This window comes from Ruditapes philippinarum, unplaced genomic scaffold (assembly GCF_026571515.1).
Source record: "Ruditapes philippinarum isolate M1 unplaced genomic scaffold, ASM2657151v2 ctg10074_1_1_1_1, whole genome shotgun sequence".
Taxonomy (NCBI): Eukaryota; Metazoa; Mollusca; class Bivalvia; order Venerida; family Veneridae; genus Ruditapes; species Ruditapes philippinarum.
The window spans coordinates 1-16241 of NW_026861086.1; the positions used below are offsets into that span (position 1 = coordinate 1).

The 16241-nt window shown below is 33.5% G+C and overlaps 1 protein-coding gene across 1 annotated transcript; it reads left to right on the forward strand.

Moving 5' to 3' along the window:
• Window positions 1-3421: 3421 nt before the first annotated feature.
• On the forward strand, window positions 3422-8338 carry LOC132714477 (carbonic anhydrase-like; the record flags this gene model as incomplete). The annotated part of the gene is given in 6 exon segments (XM_060697375.1): window positions 3422-3625; window positions 3975-4096; window positions 4315-4410; window positions 5232-5346; window positions 5603-5712; window positions 6807-8338. Coding segments are annotated over 6 exon segments (755 nt in total), but the record flags the coding sequence as incomplete, so codon positions are not given.
• Between the last annotated feature and the right edge of the window lie 7903 nt (window positions 8339-16241).

Sequence of the window (16241 nt, forward strand, 5' to 3'; positions counted from 1 at the left end):
AAACACGCGGCTTAGCTTTATTAATCTAAAAATTTCAATTTTTCAACATATGTGCTTATTAGTTATTAAGCCCTAAGTAATGACAGGATTTGCATCAAGCAATTCGTATCAGACGCGTTTGTAAAAAGGTGGAGAAATGTATATGAGCCGCGTCACGACAAAGCCAACATAGTGGGTTTGCGACCAGCGTGGATCCAGACAAGCCTGCGCATCCGCGCAGTCTGATCAGGATCCATGCTGTTCGCTTACAAACCCTATTACAAGTAGAGAAACTGATAGCGAACAGCATGGATCCTGATCAGATTGCGCGGATGCGCAGGCTGGTCTGGATCCATGCTGGTCGCGAACCCACTATGTTGGTTTTGTCATGACACGGCTTATATAATTATTCTTCTTAAAAAAATTACCAAACATCGAAGAATATGTTAAATATGTACAGCAAATGTTTATATATACATCAAAATTAATGCATTTATTTTCATTGAAAGAAAATGGCTTAGACTTTATCGAAAATAAATATCTAATTACCTCCCTTTATTTATATAAAATGTTAAATTCGGTAATATCTTTTCAAATAATGCTTTTTGAAAATTACAATATTGATGAATCTTCATTTGAGCCTCAAATTTATGATAATTATAAAACCATAAAAATGCGTTACATGGCCTTTAATGTATTGCAAAGATAGATTTTTTATGAAGATAATTCTAAATGATTTTTTCAATATTTGTCAATGCAAAATGTAACGAGATCTAATAGTAGCTGTTACAATGGGAATGTTTGTCAGTTACGTAGATTCCATTAAATGTATCGTACAATGTTCGTGCTTTGATAACGCAAACCACATGCGTGCAAAAATGCATGCTTCATTTGTACAGTGTTTGAATTTATCAACTTTAACATTTATATTGTATGATTATGCTTTGACAGTGACAAAACTGCAATTATAGCGGCGCTTGTCAATTGAAAACATTGATCAGTTGATCTGATTAGCAGGTGATTATCAAAAAATATTATCATATTGTTATCATATACAATATGCACATGCCAAGGTTGTTCTTATAGTTTTATTCATATATTCTGGTCAGTTTAGTCTCAGTTTAGTTTGTTTTTGTATGTTTTTTAACCATTTAGTCTCTGTTTGTATGTTCTATTAGTTTAGTCTCTAGAGTTCTATGATCTGGATTTGTCAGCCTCAGTGTCAATCTATTCTTTTAGTGGAGTAGCGGGAAATCGAACTCACGACCTCTTGATTGCTAGGCAGACAGTGTTACCACTACACCATAGCGCCCTCTATGTTCATTAGAGCATTGTTATGTAATTCAAATTTAAATCACGCAATATTGGTAACTTGTCTCGGATATCTCGGATATCTATACATCTTGCCTGTGGCATTTTTATTAGTATCACTATCTTTATTTCATTTCTTATGTGTGTAAAAATAATACAGTTCCGTTGCCAGCCATCTTGCAGTAAAAAAAGATTATAATAATATTTTTGAGCTTATGTTGGACGATTTGTGCAAGTTTTTTCGAAAATACAAGGAGGATATTCAAGTTTTTCTTCTATAAATACTGGACTAATTTTCATCGACTGGTATGAAAATAAAATATTTCATAAGTGGCAGTAGCCCCGAGTGAAATATGATAATTTTCATACCACAAGATAAAAATAAATCTTGTTTTTAATCAGTAGATTCTATAGAGAAAACTTGAATTTTCGTTTTATTATAAACATTTTATACTTTTTTGACATTACAATTTGAAAGATTTCATCTAAAATTTTGTGTATTGGCTAAATCTAGAAGAAACACCAGTGAAAAATCGGAAAATACGGAAAATATGTTTCACTGCTGTGAAAAATAATTCTTTACTGTGAAAATGAAAATACGCAATTAATTTCATCAATATTACTCAATATTCAAGATCTAATATTTTTGTCATCAAATTGTAATAATAAGTATATGAGTTTCATTAAAAGTCTTCGTTGGACTGTATCTGGAAAAACGATAAGATGCAAAGGTGCCATTATATCGGGTATTGTTAGCGGAAAGAGTACTATTTTCTCATGTGACGTTAAAAACTACCCGTTACGTCATCATTACGTCATCTAGGAGTTTCAAAATGGCCGAAGAACAATTCCGTGCGTTTTCTTCCAGTTATGTTTCATTAATGAAAGTCAGAAAATGAGGATAAGATCTATATTTAAGATACTGGGGCGGGGGTGGCCGGCCGTTCCGCTTAGCCACAATAAGTTTGTTTTCTTTTGTTTTTTCTTTTTCCCCCCTTTTGGGGGGGGGGGGGGGGGGGGGGGGGTTTTTTTCTTTTTTTTTATTTTCCCCCCTCCCCCTTTTTTTTTTGGGGGAGCGCGGGGGAAAAAAACCCCCAGACCATCCCTTCTTTTTTTTCCGTCCAAAAAATTTTTTAAACAAAAAAAAAAAAAAAAAAAAAAAAAAGGGGGGGGGCGGGGGGGGGCCCCCCCCCCCCCCCCCCCCCCCCCCCCCCCCCCCCCCCCGTTTTTTTTTTTCCCCTCCCCCCCCAGCGGCGGGGCGGGTCCGGGGGGCCGGGCGGGCGGGGATTTTTTTTTTTCGCGGGGGGCGGGGCGGGGGGGGGGGGGGGGGCCGGGGGGCGGCGGGGGGGCGGCGGGGGGGCGGCGGCGGGCAACGGGGCGAAAAAAAAACCCCAAGCCCCACCAGCGACGCCCACCCGGCCGCGCGGCGGCGCCGCCCAACAACCACCTCGACATCAACGCGCTCCACACCACGAGTCGCCCCCTCACCCTCAAAAAACAAAAATCAAATTTTCCGGCCGGGCCCCTTTAGTCCCCCGAGCGCTCTGAATTATTTAAAGCCTTCAGATGAGACAGAATATTTCAGGAAAGTTTAACTTGATAAAAATGTATTTTTATGCTGCTTTAAAGTTGGTTGTTGGGTGCCTTGACGTGATATTGCTCTCAAACCTAAGAAACGTTATAGCTAAGCTATTTGTTATATAACGCTACACGATTGTTTTTGTTGTAAAATTCGCTATAAAATCCATCTTCGAAATACGGATTTATCACCTATTAACCGGCCTGTGTAATAGCCTCATTTTTTGGTCCACGTATTGTCTCATTCATTCATTCATTCATTCATTCATTCATTCATTCATTCATTCATTCATTCATTCATTCATTCATTCATTCATTCATTCATTCATTCTCATTCATTCATTCATTCATTCATTCATTCATTCATTCATTCTCATTCATTCATTCATTCATTCATTCATTCATTCATTCATTCATTCATTCATTCATTCATTCATTCATTCATTCATTCATTCATTCATTCATTCATTCATTCATTCATTCATTCATTCATTCATTCATTCATTCATTCATTCATTCATTCATTCATTCATTCATTCATTCATTTTTAAAGGTCCATCAACATGGGCAAAGGATTGTTTCACTGGCAGCATGGGAAAGCGTCAGTCACCAATTGACATTAAGACGTCAGAGGCGAAATATGACTCAGATCTTACCGACGAGCCACTGACCACCAAGTACGTCCAAGAGAGAAATATACAACTGAAAAACAACGGACACAGCATCATGTGCCAAATCAGTTCGGAAAATAAATCTGGTACTCTTTCCATTCCCTTTTTAGAGCTATAATCTTGCATTGAGCTTGTATCGGTGTTTTTCTTTTTCAATTTTCCTTTTTATCAAATGTATGCTCTATACCTCTGCAACTTCTCACGAGTTTTGCAATGTTTGGTTAGTTAAAAGATTATCATATTAAAATATTTTGATTAGTTGATTATGATAAATGTACTTTATAGAATAAATAAATTAAAAATAAAATAAGCCGAATGTTTAGTATGTATTCATCAATGATTTCGTCAACTTTTGACAGCATTTAAACGTATACAATTATGTTGCAGTCAAATAAATCCACAACGTTAGTTAATTAACTATCCTTTAATTGTCAGTTCTGACAGGCGGTCCTCTGAAAGGCGACACCTACCGGCTTGAACAGTTTCACCTGCATTGGGGATCAAAGGATGACAAGGGTTCAGAACATACTATTGACGGGAAGGAATATGCTGCCGAGGTAAATAAAATAAAATAAAATAGTTGCAGACGAAGCAATTGATATAAAGAATTATCTAGAAATAAAATAAAACGCGCATAATGGAAACGAAACATAAAATAATCTAAACATTCTTTTCTTATTCATTTATTTTACGTTGTATGAATTGTTTTGTTTTTGTTGCCGACATTTTTTTAGCTTTATTACCAGACAAAAGTGTTATTATTTTGTTTCTATAGTTACATCTTGTGCATTGGAATTCTTCTAAATACCCAAGCTTTGGTGAGGCTGCTAGTAAAGGCGATGGTTTGGCAGTACTGGGTATTATGGTGAAGGTGAGTTTACTGTGTGACGACATATAGTCACGTGATTTATTTAAAAAGGATAGATACATTGCATTTATTACCATAGCTGTTTAACAAGAGACAACTTCAAAATGAAAATGACTATTTTAAATGACGGTTATATTTATAGATCCTTTCCTTTCCTAGAACAGTAAAACAGTAGCACGCATTGAATGGCCCTAGAATGTTGAACGACAGAGCACATTGCATAAACCTGGAATGTTAAACTTTAAACAACGCGCATTGCATAACCAGCTTAGCACTTAAGCTGAGTGTCTTGTATGATCCTAGAATTGTAATCTGTGTGACTTGAATGAACTTTGGTGTATATGTTTCCATATATTAATATTCTTTAAGATTTAATGTTATATCTGATCTGTATACGAAAAAGCAGATATCTTGTCAGAACCATTATCATTCTTTTGTATTAAGTGTGATACATGTTTCACTCGAAAGAAACGAAAGTGACTTTCATCAAATGGCATTCGAATCCATTGCGATGAATAGGCAGTAAGAGTCTATTCTCCTGCGCATCGGTCGAATGTTCCAATACAGTTCACTTCCTTATTTCACTTTCTTGAACTTGGCTAGCTGCTAAGGGGGTGTAGCAAGAGCCTAGAGAGTGTGACTCTTTCCCGGGAAACTTTTCACAATAAGGATTCAAACAGTATATATACTGAAAGCTGCTTAACAACATTTTTTTAATCATTGCACTGACTCAGAATATAATAAAAACATTTATGTGCGTTAATTATATAATAATAATTATTGTTCATCAAAATTTAATGTTGTTGTTTTTTGTTGTATTTCAGGTAGGATCGGAAAATCAAGTATTTAAGACAATCACTAATCATCTAGATGAAATGGTCTCAATCAACACGGATAAAACATTCGATACAGCTTTGGACCCAGCGGAGCTTCTACCCAGTAATTAAACATTGCCCTTCTTCATTACATACAATCAAGTGTTAATTTAAGCCATTCCGATTATCATCCTTGGAATTATTTTTTTTAATATTTAGCAATGTTCGATTTTATATAATCCGGTTACATTTAATTATATGTTTTGTATTCCAATTTGGTACACAGTTTGGTAAACAATTGTTTAAATTATTTTTCATTTCAATGAAACGCATACCAGTATATATTGATATTGTTTGTAGCATTTCAATCTTTCTTTCAGACAATACTTCACAATACTGGACGTACGAGGGATCTTTGACTACCCCACCATTGTTTGAAAGTGTACAATGGATTGTGTTCAAGGAACCGGTTGAATATTCACCTGACCAGGTATGTGAAAGGGTGATTAAGGGATCGGATATAAGTTTAGTCAAATGAGCCGCGCCATGACAAAACCAACCTAGTGCGTTTGCGACCAGGAATGATCAAGACGCGCAGTTAGATCAGGATCCTGATCAGACTGCGCGGATGCGCAGGCTGGTCTGGGCCCATGTTGGTTGCAAAAGCACTTGGTTTTTTGTCATGACGCGGCTCAAATATATATCATTTTCAAACAAAATAGTTTACTAGATTTAAACTACACCAAAAGTGAAGATGGTATTAAAACGAACTGACTGTAAACGTGTGTAAGACTATGAAATGTATGTGCAAATGAAGTTTGATGGCTATCCAAACTTTCTTTCAAATTGAAAAATAAACAACACTACAATCGGGTTTTTTAATTTTCAATATTTATAACTAGTTTTAAAACAATCTAAATCAAATAAAATCTTTCTTAGAATTAGTATGCAACAATTTCGGAACTTCATCAAAGTTAGCAGATTTAAAAATATTATTATATTTAACCTTCTAAGAAACAAAATAATTATACGAAATGGCGGACAATTTTATAAATTAGATTAAGTCTGATTAAGGGAGGTTTTCACGAACAGACCAAAAAGTTCATTTAATTAAAACCAGCGAAAGACATGTATTACATAGCACCGTCTTTATGTCATAACAAAGAACTATTCTAGTAAAATCACTAAACTGAAAGGTTTATACAAATTTATTTTAGACCGATTGTGTTGGAAGTATGAACTTATTGAAACACTCTAGAATCAATTCCTGGAACCAACCATTAATGAGCAACTAGTGTAGAATTTCTTGCTCACAGACACAATGACTTGCCTCTAACGGGGCTTGAACCCACGCGACCTACAATCCTTTTAAATTACAAGTCCGACGCGTAGACCATTCGGTCACGCTGCCGCTCGAAGAGTAAATATCGAAATTGAAAAAGATTTTTTAAAAATGAAACAATGATTATTAATTCACTGCTTTTGACGCAGTAACCAACAATTGTTATGAGTAAGTATTCATTTAATATACCAGTCATACAATAGAAAACACGCATCATTATTATTTATTTATTTCAATTACAGATGAAAAAGTTACGAAGTTTGAAAGATGCCGATGGACATGATATGCAAGACAACTTCCGGCCACCATTAGCTCTCGAGGGCAGATTAGTGCGAGCCTCGTTTCAGTAAAACTGTACAAACAATCTTGAAATCCACTAATATGACTGCGATAAATAGAAAAGTATTCATGTATATTTTACAATCATTATAGGTGTTATATTTTTGCATCCCTCATTTTGCCGTTAAACGTATTATAATTCCAATGTTACAATTACAATAGTTACAATAAGTATTACTAGTATATTGTATTGAACGACTTGTACATAGAATTGAATCTTAATTAATTACATGTTACAAGAAAATGATTGTAAAATACAATTTATTTCACTGTCGATGGTGCTGAAAGAATATATTTTGACACTATTTGGTGGAAATTCTGCAAATTTAACACAAGAAAATTTAGTTTTAGAATATGGTCATTGAGCACTAAAAACATGCATGAAGTCAAAGAGCAATCATCCTCGTTGACGTTAATGATTATATGTTAGGGTCCAGCTTTGAGATTGGTTCCGTGTGATATACTTGTAAGCCACACAATTCAGAATTTTAAAGGGAGACATAGGCAAAATTTTAATTTTCTTAGTTTTGAATTTTTCATTCATTATTCTGTAAATGCCCTCAAAATGAATATATTAGACAGTCAAAGGAACAAAACTTTTCTCCATATAAAGAATAAAATGGTGGTTTCCTAACCTGACCCGCGTGGGTCAGGTAAGAGCGCAAGCATTTCACAATAGTTGTCAAAGTGAACTCTGGAAACGTTAAAGAACATGTCAATTGAATGACTTAGGCTTGTTTCCATCATACAATATCCACAATATCTGTTATTGTAACTTCAAGGGTTTGTTCAAGTCACCTGACTTGTTTTAAAACTATTTGGTGATTCTATTGGCGTCTAAATTTTGTCCAGCATATATAGATATATTTACGCTTCAAACCCAAAATATATAGAATTTAAACAGAAATTCATGCTGAAACTTCATGAAAAGTCATTTTACCGTGATTTGAGTACATAAGATCATTTTAATATTTTTTGTCATTATTTTGCCTGAATATCCCTTTAAGAAGCTTTTTATTATTGAGTGAGTTTCACTTTTTAAACAGTTTTTTAAAATTTGAGATGGTGTATAAAGTGTTTTTAAAGATGTGCTGTCCAAATGAGTAATAATTTGTGCTACACCTGTATGTGGTTAAACTAAGATGCTATTGTTGTTTTTATTACTGTTGTTGTCAAATGTGTTATGTGAAAATGTGAAAAGTGAAATGTTTATACACCATTTTACTGTTTTACCTATTTTTAGTTAGGAAATCCATTTACTTTTACTTTCTGAATTACTTGTTAATAAAGACTTTGTAAAATACAGTTTAAAAAAAATAAATCTCTTGTAAGCGGAGTAAACTGTTATAAATCATACTATAGTAAGCAGAAAAGACCAAAGATACATTTGTTGTTATGATATATTGTATGATGAATAAAAATTGAAAATGTTTAACAGATCTTGCTTCTTACAAAAAAAGTCCTTCTCCTCATTAAATCTATATATCTATTTAAACATTTCTAAAATAAACTCAAAATGACTCTGTTCCCGAAACTCCGAGTCGGCTTGTCAATGATGTGCAAATCACCGGTAGATGATTTCCAGCGGAATAATATCATTTCTTAGGTATTCGTTACAAACAACATATACAAAACTCCGTAACGAATAAAAGCTGTAGGTGCCTGAATAATATTATGGCTTATACCAATCCATGTGCATCTATTGTGTTCGGTGAGTGTAACCATGTGTATCTATTGTGTTCGATGAGTGTATCTATTGTTTTCGATGAGTGTAACCATGTGTATCTATTGTGTTCGATGAGTGTAACCATGTGTATCTATTGTGTTCGATGAGTGTAACCATGTGTATCTATTGTGTTCGATGGGGGGACTATCCATAAGTATCTATTGTACCCGAGCTTAAGTTCCGAAAAGTTGCGAATACAACACAATAAGGGTTGTAAACGCATCTTTCTTAAAAAAAATAATTTAGAATTAAATATGAAAGCAAATATCAAGAAGGAAGCGCGGCTTTACTTTTGCGTATGTTATCCTGTAAAACATAGTGTAAGATACCCCTAAATTTGCAGTCAGGGGACACCAGTGTTCAAAGAACTCAGACGTTATTTTAAACTATTCAGTACCAAATCTGTTTCGTATTACAGCTATTACAAGATGCATGTAAGTTTTAAACGGAAATGACAAAGCATATTCTTATTTTATCTTACTTTTAACGGACGAATTTTTCTTCAATAGAGTTTGCAGCAATCGGCTGCATGGTTAAATGACCAAGTGCAAAATTAACCAAAGGTATATACAACTTTTTTGGTTCTGCACGCTACCAGCTGTTCTACTCATAGGGCATGTGGCATATTAATCATAGTATTTGAAAGTTCTGATGGAAGGCGATTTTTAAGTAATGAAAAAATAATCATTTATGCTCTTAGTTTCATTCGAGTAGCCATTTTCAGAGGGAAATAGGTCCGAATGATCTAATTTAAATCCATGGTAACTATGCGGTACTGATAAGGGAGTTAACTGCTGCTGACTATATTTTCGAAAGTAAGAGGATTTATACGCACTTGAAAAAAAATAAAATAACGTGTGTTGTAGTATTTTCCCTATTTCTTATTAGGAGTTCTACTCGTATGAAAAATCATTTAAAACATTGATAACTTTAAATATATTATCGAACGATTTTCTGATTTACTTAAATAGCAGAACAGAACAGAACATAATTTTATTAAAGACTTATACATAGTATATTGTCTACAAACACTGAATTTACAACAAACATACAATATGTAAGGGATAAATGTTTTGCAATCAACACTAGTATATTATTAGCATCTAAAAATACATGCATAGAGAGTGAAATTAAACTAAAAACATAAACAATATCAACGTTCAATCATATCAATATCACTTCTAAGTTTGAAAGCTTCCTTTTGGAATAATGCAAAATTACATAGATCTTTCTTATTGCTTCTTTTTAACAGTTCATAGAATTTAAAGACAGATGGTCTAGCATAGTAAAATTGTTTAATATATTTTACTCTAAGACGTCTATAGTTTGTTTGTTTGTTTTATTTTACGCCTTTTCCCAACAGTATTTCAGTCATAAAGGCGGGTAATTCCTAACCACCGTTCCTGGAGAGTTACACCAGTACTATAGACTACCTTTCTGTGCGCTAAACTACCAAAGCATCTCCCGGGGATCAAACCAACGCCAGAGAGGTACCTGGATTAGAAGGGCACACACAAACAAAGTGGTATATATCTTCGATATCATGAATATTACAATACAAACATAATCGTTCATTTCTGGGTATGCTATTTACACCAAATCGACATGTAAGGATACGCAGAGAATGAGCAGAAATTCTCAGTCTCGTAATAAGAATTCTTATGTTTTAAGGTACAAGATCAAGGTATTTTTCATACTCAAATGTTGATTTAAAAAAGCTTGTACTCATCAAGTACACTATTTCTACAGATAGCTCCGAACCATTCCTGTTTGAAACAATCACTTTACTTTTAAAATCAGTTTCATAACCATCTGTCAACATATAAAAAATTTGGAAACGACCGTCACGGCATATAAAGGCGATTAATATAAATCTATATCTACGGACACCGGGGTGGAGCTCCTCCAATACTAGTATATATGAGCCGCGCCATGACAAAACCAACATAATGGGTTTGCGACCAGCATGGATCAAGACCAGCCTGCGCATCCGCGCAGTCTGATCAAGATTCATACTGTTCGCTATCAGTTTCTCTACTTGTTAAAAGGTTTAAAAGCGAACAGCATGGATCCTGATCAGACTGCGCGGATGCGCAGGCTAGTCTGGATCCATGCTGGTCGAAAACCCATTATGTTGGTTTTGTCGTGACACGGCTCATATTACGAAACAACAGGACCATGTAATGCAATGCCACAGGACTGATTCACATGTACAAGTGTTACATCTATATTACCAATAAAACTGTTTGCATATAATGAAGAGTATAAAGCTTTATCTTCCAAAATGTTTTAATCACCTTTCATTTATTTACCTATTTTGCGAAGATTTTATATTCATATTTGAGATCTAAAACTACTTCCCAGTTGAAATTGATTAATTGGCAGCCATTTCGTTGTTGTTGCTTTTTTAGGTATTGTTGTTGTTGCGCGACATTTTATGGGGTCATAGAAATAGGAACATTTACTCAATTGTTATAATGTCGCTTGACAGAAATTTTAGTAGTAAGCTAAGTAGCTTAAAATTCAGTTATTCACCAGTTATTGAATGTTTGTAATAGGTTAGACATTTTTCTTCTGTTATACCGTCGTGTTGTACCAAATTTATGTAGCGTATTTTTTTCTACCCAGGCCCGATACTCGGTCTGTGGCTATCTCAACTTTTCAAGGCCATATTGGTATCATTAATTAAAGGGACTCAACTGAGGTTTTTTGACATGATGGGACTGAAATTTTTTCCCCCATATAAATGTACCATTTGATGTAGGTTTAGACCTCTAATCTTTGTGCAAAATTTCAGATCATTCGCGCACTTCGTTTTTCCAGAATAATTATTCACATTGTAAATAAATGACCTAAAATGAAAAGCGTTTAAACGCTTTTCACTCAAATCGGACTAAGAAAAGCATATAAATACGATTTTCAATTATTTCAAAGTATATTTCTTAACTATCTTTGCATATATTTCTGTCTAAAGTGCCCCAGCTCATTTATGTAAGAAATTCAAATGTTATGTTTTTAGGCTTTTAAACCTCAGTGGAGTCCATTTAAAGGAAGCCATCGTAGGAGAGCGATTGTATGTTTCTTATAGTGTTTTTCAACCTCACGAAATTGGCAAGATTTGCACGATAGCCACTGCAAGTCCGACCGATTTTACCAATTTTGCGATTTTAAAAAATTTAAGATTTTTTTCCGCAATAAAAAAGATTTTTTGAAATCTGGTAATGACATTTTTTTTCATAATGAATAAAATTCTTTAATAAAAAAGTTCCGACTTAATGGCCATGATTTTCTTTGACCTATTGTTTCTATAGATATACTTCGACTTCAATGAAAAGTTTCATGAATTAGATAAAAAAAAAGAGAAATCAGAGGAGATCAGTTACTTGAGGTAAATTCGTGTAGTTACTTATAATGATGAATGGTCAATAGCAAATTCTTTTTTTAAACAACAACATAATTGACTTCATTGTGTAATAATTTAATGAGATGTTTATGGTTTTCCGTGGTAACTGTTAAAACACATGAATTAGACTATTATGGACACGCCTTATTGATATTTCAATCATATTGTGCAAAACCTGGGTATGTAACAAGAAGCATTCATTAGAATTACGACTGTCGTTAAATCTTCATAAAGCTATCGTTATACTCGTATATTTACAAAATTACCAAAAACATTCGTTATGCCAAAAACTTACGAAACTATTGTTAGATAACGAGTAATATAGATTACTCGTTAGACCTTCATTAACGGAAAAATATAAACATTAAAATAGCAAATAGATGTTTTATAATTTATCATAAATCTTCACTATTCAAATATTTTGGAGACCGGCTTGTCAACAACAGCCTGAAGTCTATAAAATTCAGCTTCAAAAATAAAGTTAAATCATTTTTCTGTTCAATAATTTCATCTGTAATTTGTGGATAAAATAATTAATCAATGCATCCTTTAATCATATACCTACGAAAGACCGGTAGGGCCATTTCAAATTCATGAATTCCCGATTTCATTTTTATGAATTGACAACTAAAACTTCATGAATTATCCTTTTCAACATACGGAATTCATGAATTCGCGATTTCAACTTCACGAATTCACTATTTTAACTTAAAAAATTCAACTTCGTAAATTCACGATTTCAACTTCACGAATTCACAATTTCAACTTCACTAATTCAATTTCACGAATCTCCGATTTCTACTTCACCAATTTACGATTTCAACTTCATGAATTCACATATTCAACTCCATGTATTCAGAATTTCAACTTCATGTATTTAACTTCAGGAATTCCCGATTTCTATTTCACGAATTAACGATTTTAACTCAATAAATTCACGATTTCAACTTTATGAATTTATGATTTCAACTTCATGAATTCCGTGTTTCAACTTCATGAATTCAAGATTTTAACTTCACGAATTCAACTTCGTGAATTCATGATATCAACTTTACGAATTCACGATTTCAACTTCACGAATTCACGATTTCAGCTTTATGAATTCATGATTTCAACTTCAAGAAGATGAAATCGTGAATTCATAGAGTTGAAATCGTAAATACGTGAAGCTGAAATCGTGAATTCGAGAAGTTTAAATCGGTAATTCACGAAGTTGAATTCGTAAGTAAAAATCGTTATTTCGTGAAATTGAAAATGTGTAATCATGAAGTTAAAATCGTAAATTCGTGAAGTTGAAGTCGAGAATTCATGAAGCTGAAATCGGGAATTCATGAAGTTGAAATGTTCCTACCGGTCTTTTGTACTACGATAGACCGGTAGGGCTACTTCAAATTCATAAATTCCCGATTTCATCTTCATGAATTCACAATTTAGACTTCGTAAATTATTTCCGTTTCCAACATACGAAATTCACGTAATCACGATTTCAGCTTCAGGAATTCACGATTTCAACTTCATGAATTCACAATTTCAACTTCATGAATTTACGATTTCAACTTCACTAATTCAAGATTTCAACTTATGAATTCACGATTTCAACTTTAAGAAGATGAAGTCGTGTATTCATAGAGTTGAAATCGTGAATAAGTGGAGTTAAAATTCGCGATTTCAATTTCACGAATTCAAGATTTCACCTTCATCAATTCAACTTTGTGAACTCACGATTTCAACTTCACGAATTAACGATTTCAACTTCATGAATTCACGATTTCACAATTCCAACTTCATTAATTCACGATTTCAACTTCACGAATTCACGGATTCAACTTCACGAAGTCACAATTTCAACTTCATGAATTTACGATTTCAACTTCACTAATTCAAGATTTCAACTTATGAATTCACGATTTCAACTTCAAGAAGATGAAATCGTGAATTCATAGAGTTGAAATCGTGAATAAGTGGAGTTGAAATCGTAAATTCGAGAAGTATAAATCGGGAATTCACGAAGTTGAATTCGTGAAATTAAAATTATGTATTCATGAAGTTGAAATCGTAAATTCCTGAAGTTGAAATCGAGAATTCGTCAAGCTGAAATCGGGATTTCATGAAGTTGAAATGTCCCTACCGTACTACAATAAACCGGTAGGGCTATATCAAATTCATGAATTTCCAATTTCATCTTCATGAATTCACAATTTAAACTTCGTGAATTTCCTTTTTTAACATACGCAATTCACGAATTAACGATTTAAGCTTCATTAATTCACGAAGTCAACTTCACATATTCACGATTTCAACTTCATGAATTCACAAATTCACGATTTTAACTTCATGAGTTCACGATTTCAAATTCACGAATGTACGATTTCAACTTCATGAATTCACGATTTCAACTTCACGAATTCAACTTCGCGAATTCAAGATTTCAATATCACGATGGCACGATTTCAACTTCACGAATTAACGATTTTAACTTCACGAATTCAACTTCACGAATTCATGATTTCAACTTCACGAACTCACGATTTCAACTTCACGAATTTATCATTTCAACTTCATAAATTCACGATTTCAACTTCACGTATTCAACTTCACGAATTCATGATTTCAACTTCACGAACTCACGATTTCAACTTCACGAATTCATGATTTCAACTTCATAAATTCACGATTTCAGCTGCACAAATTCAACTTTGTGAATTCACGACTTCAACTTCATGAATTTACAATTCCAACTTCAATGTAAATGCCAGGTGACCGTGACGTCATTTGTCGCCATATGGAATAGATCATGAAGTTCCGGATAAAAATTGTAAGTGCTCTTTTCCTAATATAAGTCTTAAATATGTCATTATTTTCATTAAAAATCTGTTAAAAGTATTAGTAGGAAACTTATTCATATCAGTTGGCATAAAAAGAACATATATGGGGATCTAGAACACATAGGGTTCTAAACCAGAAGTTTTTATGTTAAACTACTGTATACATCAAGGTTCAATCTTTGTGCATCTGTTTGTCAGAATTACATCTGTGTGTACAAGATATAATTTATTAAGTAATTGTTTCGTTTCATATAATTGCAGATGATAGTTTTATCTTTCATTATTAGTTCTATGACGTTTCCTGCATTGTCAAAAGGAGAAGGTATAGTAAATAAAGAAGCGATGATAAATTTGATAGTTTATTATTTCTCGATGGGATATCATTACAAAGCGATATAAGCTAGTCTTCTGTTGATTCATGGAATAACAGTTAGTTTTTGTCACTTAAAAAGAACCATAAAGAGCCTAAATTTACATAGGCGAACAGATCGAAACATGAAGGTTTTATTTCGTGCAATTCTTGGAGAAGTATCTTGGAGTGGTAAAGACTTTTAACTTAAACACGGCCTAAATGTACACCGGTCAATTTTAATACGATTAATGTGGATAGCACACCATGATGGCATGGAAGCGGCTTCTTCGGAGGAAATATTCGTGTCCGGGTTTAAATAGTTCTCAAAGATAATTCTCAAAGAATTGCACAAAAATGTCTTCATTATTCGATTCTACTGTTCGCCTGAGTATATAAAGTCTCTTTATGATTCTTTTTAAATGACGATAACTAACTTTTATTACATGAATCATCTGAAGACCAGCTTATAAATTTTTGTATTTATATTCCACCGAGAAATAATGAACTATCAAATCCATCATCGCTTCTGGATTTACAATACCCTCTTCTGTTGCCAATGCAGGAAACACCTAAGGAATAATGATGAAAGATTACACAAGCATTTGCAATTAGATAAAACAATACAATTACTAATATATTATATCTTGATAACGCAAATACAATTCTGACAAACAGATGCAGAGAGATTAAACACTGATTTTAATCAGTATTTTAAAGTAAAAATTTCTGGTTTAGACCCATGTGACCGATTCAGGATATAGCCTGATTTATATGTTCTAGATCCCCATATATGTTCTTTTTAAACCAACTGATATAAATAAATTTCCTACCAATACTTTTATCAGATTTATAAGGAAAAGGATATAATATTTAAAAACTAATAAAAGTGCAACAGTTCTAATCATTTTTCCCGCGACTTTATTACCTATTCAAAATGGTGACAAATGACGTCACGGTCACGTGGCATTTACGGAGAAGTTGATCGTGAATTCAATAAGTTGAAATCGTAAATTCGCGAAGTCGAAATCGTGA